Genomic DNA, 10,095 nt, shown 5'->3' on the forward strand with positions numbered 1-10,095 from the left:
TTTTTTTTGCCACTTTGAAAATGAGGTCATTCCGATGCGCTTGAGCGACATGAGTGACAAATTAGTGTACTCGCGCACAAAAAAACGCATGTTTGCGACACCCCAAAAAAATCTCCTGCAACATTTTTAAAATGCAGGAAAGTGTTTTTGCGTTGAGAAAAATAGCTTGGGCAATATTAATAGTTTCGGTAAAGTACACGTTTTCCGGCGAACGCTTAAACGCACAGAACTTTTTATCTTTTTACCTATTTAAGACTTTTTGCCAAAACGCCACAAGCTTCCCAAAATAACGCACCCCTAGCCCGTGGCATCAGTCGAGGCGGAGAGTGAAATAGCAACTTGTGTTTTGGAAGAGGTGTAAACTGGCTTGTTTACAGTGTGCTGTGTATGTAACATGTTTGGACAACGCACTGTAGAAAACAACAATTGGCAATCCAAATTCTATATCACAATACATGTTACATATATCCAGACATAACGGCCAATCTACACAGGTCTTTAAATAGCCAAATCACAGACCACCAGACTTGCATCAGCGCTAACAAAGCACGTTGGTCTATAGAGGCCAGGACCTTTCATTCAAACAGAAATGCAGCTGCAACACTTGAAATATGCGAAATGACTCACGAGTCCCTTCAAAATACGGGTTTCATCATCATAAGTAGAACCCCTCGAATCACTACTCGGATTTACCATGGGCAGAGCCACTAGGATTATGCGGCAATGCAGGACTGAATCCAGCAGCGTGGTTATATACCTAATGTGCAAGAAGGTAAAATGTTGTGACATTTTGCAGCACATTCTCTGGCAGTATTATTTTGATCTAAGTTAGAACATGTTTTCTTTTTTTAGTTACCAATAATATGTTACGTTATGTGGCAAGTGTGGTCAATCCAAACCTACCATCTCACACGGTGCCCCAGTGTGTCACATGATTTCTGCTCCCTTCGCACAGTCACTGGGTGAGAAACAGAGAATATTCAGTTGCAGAGAAAACCCTCACTCACCCTCACCCACCCTCACCCTCACCCACCCTCACCCTCACTCACTCTCACTCACCCTCACCCACCCTCACTCACCCTCACTCACCCTCACTCACTCTCACTCACCCTCACCCTCACTCACCCTCACTCACCCTCACCCACCCTCACCCACCCTCACTCACCCTCACTCACCCTCACCCTCACCCACCCTCACCCTCACCCTCACCCACCCTCACCCTCACTCACTCTCACCCTCACCCTCACTCACCCTCACTCACCCTCACTCACCCTCACTCTCACTCACCCTCACTCTCACTCACCCTCACTCTCACTCACCCTCACTCTCACTCACCCTCACTCACTCACCCACCCTCACTCACCCTCACCCTCACTCACCTTCACCCTCACTCACCCTCAACCCCTCACCCTCAACCCCTCACCCTCCCTCACCCTCACCCACCCTCACCCACCCTCACCCTCCCTCACTCACCCTCACTCACCCTCACTCACTCTCACTCACCCTCACTCACCCTCACCCTCCCTCACCCTCCCTCACCCTCCCTCACTCACCCTCACTCACCCTCACTCACCCTCACTCACCCTCACTCACCCTCACCCACCCTCACCCTCACTCACCCTCACTCACCCTCACTCTCACTCACCCTCACTCACCCTCACCCACCCTCACCCTCACCCACCCTCACCCTCACTCACCCTCACTCACCCTCACTCTCACTCACTCTCACTCTCACTCACCCTCACTCACCCTCACCCTCACTCTCTCTCACTCTCACTCACCCTCACTCTCACTCACCCTCACTCACTCACCCACCCTCTCACTCACCCTCACTCTCACTCACTCTCACTCACCCTCACTCACCCTCACTCACCCTCACTCACCCTCACCCACCCTCACCCACCCTCACCCTCACTCACCCTCACTCTCACTCACCCACCCTCACCCTCACCCACCCTCACCCTCACCCACCCTCACCCTCACTCACCCTCACCCACCCTCACTCTCACTCACCCTCACTCTCACTCACCCTCACTCACTCACCCACCCTCACTCACCCTCACCCTCACTCACCTTCACCCTCACTCACCCTCAACCCCTCACCCTCAACCCCTCACCCTCCCTCACCCTCACCCACCCTCACCCTCCCTCACCCTCACTCACTCTCACTCACCCTCACTCACCCTCACCCTCCCTCACTCACCCTCACTCACCCTCACTCACCCTCACTCACCCTCACTCACCCTCACTCTCCCTCACTCACCCTCACTCACCCTCACTCACCCTCACTCACCCTCACTCTCACTCACTCACTCTCACTCACCCTCACTCTCACTCACCCTCACTCTCTCACCCTCACCCTCACTCTCCCTCACTCACCCTCACTCACCCTCACTCTCACTCACTCTCACTCACCCTCACTCTCACTCACCCTCACTCTCACTCACCCTCACTCTCACCCTCACTCTCACTCACCCTCACCCTCACTCACCCTCACTCACCCTCAACGCCTCACCCTCACCCGCACTCACCCTCATTCTCACTCACCTTCACTCACCCTTAATACCTCACCAACACTCACCCTCAATGCCTCGCCCTCCCTCACCCTCAGCCTCACTCACTCTTACTCACCCTCACCCACCATCACGCTCATCCTCACTCACCCTCACTTACCCTCACTAACCCTCAGTCACACTCAGTCACCCTCAGTCACCCTCACTCAACCCCTCACCCTCACTCACACTCACTCAACCTCTCACTCAACACCTCACTCTCACTCACCCTCAACACCTCACTCACCCTCAATTTCACTCACCCTCAATTTCACTCACCCTCAATTTCACTCACCCTCACTCATCCTCAACACTTCCCCCACCCTCACTAGCCCTCAACACCTCACACACACACCCTCAACACTTCTCCTTCAACTCCTCACTCACCCTCACTCTCACTCAACACTTCAACACCTCAGCCTCAGCCTCACCCTCAACACCTCACTCACCCACAACACCTCATTCTCACTCACCCACACTCACCCTCATCCTCACTCACCCTCACTCACCCTCACCCTCACTCACCCTCACTCACCCTCACTCACCCTCACTCACCCTCACACAGTGCAATAGTTCTCAGACCATTTCAGTTAGAGCTTTTAGAAATGTTTATGGCTTTTTTTATTTGTAATACTTTCGCATTGGCTACAGGAAACAAAAATGCTAAACATTTACAAAAAAACCCATAAACAATTCTAAAAGCACTAACTCTAATGGTGCGAGACCTATTGCATTTCCAATGCTTGTTTTGTTAGTTTCACCATTCCCTTAGCAACTTTGCAGGCTTATACAGATTTACATCCTGATGATGAAACTCCATGGATAATGGATCGAAATGCCAAGGACAAATAACACGTACTCACTCTGATGTTATTAAATCATGACATGCGGCCTGTACTTGTACTTTTGACTTGTGATACATATTTATTTATATACCAAGCATGGTTTTTCACCCCACTAAAATTCCATGTAGGTTTTATCTATATTTATATATGTTCTATTGAAAACTTTTGTTAATATATGTCATCTGTTTATCTCACAGTACTACTGTTATCATAGGGAACACTGCGCTTTGAAATATTACTGTTACTCCAGGTACCTATTAATACCTTGGATTTTCTTTGTACTATTACACATAAGACCAATAATACGTCAACACTACCACCAGATAAATGTTTTGCCATACGCCTTGTTTCAGCAAAACATAAGCAAATGGTTTAACACAATCTGCTAGAAGCGTCCACTCCTTTAAATCTCAATCCATACATTCCAAGAAAAATCAACTGGACAAAATATCAAACAGAGCATTCTATACTATGAAGATGTTGCGTATGAAACCTAGAAGTATAGACACAACGTTATTACAGTCTATATCAGAGAATGTGTTTCAACAATACTGGAGGTCAAAACCATTGCTCAAGATGAAAAAATATACAGCACCTCATGCATGCAGTAACTACTGACTATTTACCACCTTCGAAGTTCCACCTCACCCTATCAACCTCAAATCACTTCCTCTACACCTCTTAATTATCTTGTCCTATGGCTTCACAAGGCTTCTGCCTTCAGCCCTATATGCACATTCCTAATCCATCTGTGCAGCGCACCTCACCAATAATCTGCATGGATGCACAAATCACTTACCAGCAACAGTTTTCCAACTTTCGCAATGTAATAAAGAAAATGAATCACTTATTTATAAATCTAACTACTCTCTAATTATCCCAACTGAACGAAAATTAAGCAACTTCAAATCACAAGAATCTTAGACGCAATACACAACATGGTCATCTTGAGAGCAGAAGACTAAAACTCATAAATTACTAACAAACATTCTAGAGAAATTAACAAAATGGTTTGGTCATCTGAACGAATTAAACATATGACTGATCACTAATCCATGGTTTCCTTGAGTTGCGTGCTACAGGCCCAAAAAACGGCTTCAACTACATGTTAGGGGTGGTAAGTGCTATATGAATGAAATGAAAGTACAATACCTTGCCAACCTTCAGTCCTGTTCCCTCATCAATGTGTGGCAGTCCTCATCAACCATACTTTCTCCAGTGGTCTTCATCTCCCCCATAAGCTTTCTGCTGTGCATGTTTTCCTCCTTGCATTCTGCAGTCCGGACTCCCGTATATTCTCATGTGATCTAATTTCAACTATCTACATGTCCTTTCCTTTTAGTCTGGCCTGTCCCACTAGTATGTTTCTGGTGAACGTTTACCACACACCTCCCCTTGCAGCAAGTGATTCCTCACTCTCATAGAGAGCACAGCGCCTACTTTACACCATCCAGAATAATGAGGATTTTTCCTGGTGCCTACTAGTCCAGTTCAAGATGCTGCTCCCCTGAGGCTGGCTTTCTAGAAATGCTCTGGTTCTGCCAACCCTAATGCAATACTGGAGCAATGCCACGTCTGTCCTTTCTGGGTGCACAGGTATTCCTAACTTAAGACTCCCCAGAGATCTGCTTACTGGGGAACTTTGTAAGACCTAAGACTGACCAGGCTTTTTGTGGCTAGAAGTAACATCACCATGGCAAGGAAGAGCACCCTGCCCTTTACTCGTGGTATATGGCTCAGGTCACTACACGTTGGGCTGCTGCGAAGGGTCACTCTCTCAGCAGTGAGAAGCTCTGGGATTCACGTAAACTCCCCCAAACACAGCACTGGTAGGAGTTGATGGAGCAGCTATTGGCATGCACAAAGGATGATGAGAGACCTCCTTGAGGTCCAGCCCATCCAGTTGTTCATCTTGCCTTGATACTCCTCCACCTCATCTGCTCAGGACGAAGGCTTGATGTATGCTCACACAGCAACTTGCAGACCCTGATCTGTCATACAAAGCCTAAACCCTGGGTGGTTGCACTGTGGCACTCCTGCTCACCAACACACCGGGATAAAGCATGGCCAACTGGGATACTATAGCTGAACGCTGACCCTGCAACGGCCGGGGCTGCCTCCCTCCTACATAATACGGACTCTTAATTAGACTTGACGAGATTACTGACGGACTTTTCAGTGCCATGGATAGTTTGTTGCTTGTTCCTTCATTTTGGGTTTTTGGCAGAGGAAGGGTTTCAGTGAGTGGGCTCCCCCATCTACTAGTATGAAAGGCTATGCACAGTATTTTTCTATGATGCTGCATTTGTACCCACTGTACTGACTACTTCTGTACTTGCATACTGTTGAGTGAACTCATCTTCACTTTATTGACAATAAAAAAGTGTGAGTGTGTAGGTGGGTGATCAGAGAGGCAAACTGCAGGGCAGAGGGAGTGGGGAAAGCTTTTTACTTCTAGCACAGTCTGGGTACAAAATGATTGCCTCACTTCACAAATATTGAGTAATTTTGTTTGTCATGGCTACAAGCCGGTTTTGGAGGTTAAGTGGAGAACAATGGGATGTTCACATCTTGACCCAAGACTCATCATCATACCATCAGAGGAAACAGAGAAACACGTACCAAATTGAAAAGAGATACATTTCCATCAATTTGCATATTTTATTTTCTCAAGTTCTGTAACAGTGCCAGTTACATAGGTCTATGTATGTCCTCTTGGATTGTCTGGTGGGTGTATGCAGTTACATCAATCATCACTGTTTATTGAGCACACTATACGAAGTGCAACAAATGTTATAAACTTCAGATAACAAAAAAAAAGTTCCTAATTTCGAGATTTCAAACATATGCTTAGCAGATTACATGCAGCTGTTTGTACAAACGCATTATGCACAAAAGTAGTTTTATGTGGTTCAGAGTTGTCACATGTGGCTTATACAAGGACCTCTTCAACAAATTCCTTAATCCACTGAGCTACCGAACACTGAACACAAATCGGTGGCCAAAATTTTGCACATAATTTTATGTTACACCAGATGTTTCCATCATATTCATCTCAATTTTACAGATTGATAGTCTTAGGAACAGCGGACACGTATTTTGCCCCCTGGTGGCCCATGGGCCTGGGGTTTTCCCAAGGCTTATATTAACTAATACATCAAAGGTGTCAATGTTGCAATATGTATCTCTTAAAGGGTGTTTAAACAGCAATAAAGGTGAGTCAGAGGTATTATTTTTTTAAGTTTAGTTTGTTTTCCAGTTTCTCGTCCTGGGTCAAATCCCTTGTATCCATGTACGCCGTTGGTATGGATGTGAGGGATTTGACCCACCAGCTCACCTTTATTGCTGTTTAACACCCTTCAAGAGATACATATTGCAACGTTGACAACTTTCATTTATAAGAGCCTTGAGAAAGCCCCAGGCCAATGAACCACCAGGGGGCGAAACCTGTGTTGGCTGTTCCTACAACTATCAATCAGTGAAATTGAAATGGATATGATGGAAACATCTGATGTCAAATAAAATAATAAAACTACAAAAGTAGTAGTATTCGGACTCATTACACTGTATTACACTCTATCATTGGAAGGAGAAATTACTTCAAACTAACTGGAAGACACACTCAATCTCTTTACATTTGTTCATAATAGAGGGATGAAAGGTCCAAACCTCGAGTTAGCGTCATTCTGCTAAAAAGATGAGGCATTATTTTCAAGGGAGAGAGACCTTGGACCTTACAACTGTAACATTGCAGGCTTCCTTTGATCAACTGTCATGAGAACCATGCTGTGTGCCTAAGCGCCCTCTCTCACTGTGACAGGACCCAAAACTATGAATATAGGCTCCTTGACGAGGAAAATTAAGTAGTAGCACAAATTAATATTTATGAATTGTATGGTAAAAAAGGGGTGGAATGTTCTTTGGGACCTCAGCATACATAATGTGCACGCCGATGCCACAAATACTGTGATGTGCGCCTGATCCTGTGAAGGTACCTCGCTGGTAGGTAGTAAGAGTAAACAGAGTGACAGGCAAAAGAACAGGGGGAAGAGTTCTGACATACATCATTAAAATAGATTAACTTAAGCAAAGTTTGAACCATGGTAGGTTACAAGAGGAGTTCTGCATGGGTGTTGGTTTCTGTCTGAAACAACAATAATGGTTAAGCTTAGCCCGACTGCTTTTTACAGACACTGCGGTCCTATAGGAGAGTAGGGGGCTGGCAGAGAAATGTATTTGAAGAAGTTTTACTGAAAGACATACAAACAACTAAAAGAAAAGACATTCAACAGCTAAGTCTAAAATAAACACTAGAGAACTAAACGCTGGCTTTTCATCACTTTGTAAAAGGCACATCACTCAAATATAATAGTTAAGGGTATTGAGCATCTTAGAGAAGGGGACAAGTCTGATGCAACAAAAGGTGCAGGGCACTTTACAGTGAAAAACATTTTAACACTGTACATATATTAGACAGGGAGGTGATTTAGAAGCAGTCACAAAATGTAATGCTATGGGAGAAGGTGCAGAAAATAGTGTAAGAAGAAGGTGCCACCTCGATAATTCTAGCAATGCACGGCCTTCTGCAGGCAATTGTCTAGGTCAGTCACAGACTGAGGCAGCCAATGTGGTGTGGTCTCAGCTGCTAATGCAGTCAGCTGAGCCCAGCCTACCACAGCACAAGCCCAAGGACGACTCAGCAGAGTACTTGTAGGCAGCTGCACCGGCTACTAAAAAAATATATATTGTGTTGTCATCCCATCAATGATCAGGAACCATGTATATGATATTTTAATTATTAATTAAACTTACTGTTCAGACACACTTTGCCAGCAAACAGGACTGGTAGTACTTACCAGGAGTGAGCTGCGTTTGCAGCACGGTCTGCACACACAGCAGTAAGACTGTGACAGAGTTAATAATTAGTCCAGATGAGTGCTGGCAGGCTGTAAAGCATGCCTGCTTCTTCGAAGCCAAACTCACCCTCTTCAGCAGTGCTCCTCTGCTTTAATTATCCTTAATCGCCCCACCACTGACTGGCACTGCACCACTCTGGTTCATTGGCAGCTGATATCAACTGGGCAGTGGGTTGGAAGAGCCAGGGTAACCAGAGACTTTGATGACAGAGCCCGCTGTGGCTCTGGGGAACGACTCCGGGGCTCAGAACCATGCTCTTGCCATCCCTTCAGAGCTGCCCTTCTGCATGAGCCAGCAGTGCAGCCCCGCCGCACCTGCCCCAGCCCTCATTGAGCACTTGGAAGCCGTGCTGCTGTAAATGCTGCTCCAAAAGTCACAGTCACTCTACCTGCTCCACCTTCAGCACGAAGGTGGTCAAGCCAGCACCAAGAATGTGTGATTAATGCATTTTAATGCAGTGAGGCTGACCACCACATTAAAATGCGTTAGTCTAACGCCTGATCCACGGTACTTAGCAGAGCTGATGCATTTATGCGATTTTATATAGAGCGCACATTACCAGAGGTGTCAAAGTGCTTTACATTAGAGCGAGGAGTGTTACATGAGAAGGTTTAAAGTAATAAGGATCAGGGCTCGAGTCGGGGTACCACGCGGGTGGACGGCGTCCCCCCACTTATTTTACCGGGTGAAAGCCGTCCCCCCTGCCAAACAGCTGGACTTCACTCTTTGGGACGAGATCGGAGCGCACCTTTTGTGACTTCACTTCCTGTCGTGACGTCACTTCCGGTGACAGCGTCCCCCCACTTCTCTTTTTAGGACTCGTGCCCCGAATAAGGTAGAGTAGGGAGCCAAACTTATGGCTGCTACGGTTACTCAGGGCGAGAGATACATATTTACAAATTACAGGTAACATGTTTAGCAGGTTACACAGAAAAATAAAACATATTTACATAGATAAATGCAAGTGGTTATACTGCATAGTTTACAACTGTCAATTTCTTTGGGGGACACTTAGGAAACATAATTGTACTGGTAGACTATCAGGAGACTTTCATTAACTATTTTACTCAGGACATTGCCCTTCATTGTGCATCTGTCCCTCCCTCCACTATTTTACTCCCTCCAGTCGAATTTTAAGTACAAGATTTTCCCATACACAGCACTACTTATGGCGTATCGCGTTTTTATGCCATATGTATACTTAGGATTTACCAGTAGTGGTCTTTCCTTTATGTCTACGACAGCGATGCAATCCTATCCCCTTGCTATCAAGACCTAGGTCTTGCTATATCGTGATCACTTTGTGTACTTCCCTAATGGGAAACTCATTACCATTTGATAATCTCATGCACCAGCGGCAAGAAGGAATACTCTTCTTCCTCCTCCTCATCCTCTTCTTCCTCCTCTTCCCCTGGTCCTTCAGACGGCCTCGCGGCTTGAGCCGGAACCCCCGGTGGCGTCGCCATAGTCCCGTTCGATATCGTAGTTTCGGTTTCTGTCTGTAATGTAAACCACAAGTGAATCTCTACGTCGCGTGACGTTTCATGGACGCTAATCCAATGACTAGAGGTCACGTGATAAGGACAGGCAAGTGTTGCGCATGCGCAGTTGCCATACTCTCCTGCGTGCTTATCTTTTCTTATTAGCTGGAAGGAAATAATAGTGAAGCGCTTCAATCGGGGGAGTATTTGGGTTAAGTTGCTGCTGGCTGAGCTTTGGTTATAAAAAAAAGTAGTAAAACGCAACATAGAGCCACTCCAGGGAGAACAGTAAGGCGCAGG

The 10,095-nt window shown here is 46.0% G+C and overlaps 1 protein-coding gene across 1 annotated transcript in view; it reads right to left on the minus strand.

Annotated features, from left to right (window-relative positions):
- MED9 (mediator complex subunit 9) overlaps window positions 1-9,853 on the minus strand; it is a 36,789-nt gene extending 26,936 nt beyond the window's left edge. The window contains exon 1 of the mRNA XM_078665211.1: window positions 9,647-9,853. Coding sequence (XP_078521337.1) covers window positions 9,647-9,780 — 134 coding nt within the window. The 5' untranslated portion in view covers window positions 9,781-9,853. The remainder of the gene's footprint in view (window positions 1-9,646) is intronic.
- Between the last annotated feature and the right edge of the window lie 242 nt (window positions 9,854-10,095).

The sequence above is a fragment of the Lissotriton helveticus genome, chromosome 10, assembly GCF_964261635.1.
Source record: "Lissotriton helveticus chromosome 10, aLisHel1.1, whole genome shotgun sequence".
NCBI lineage: Eukaryota > Metazoa > Chordata > Amphibia > Caudata > Salamandridae > Lissotriton > Lissotriton helveticus.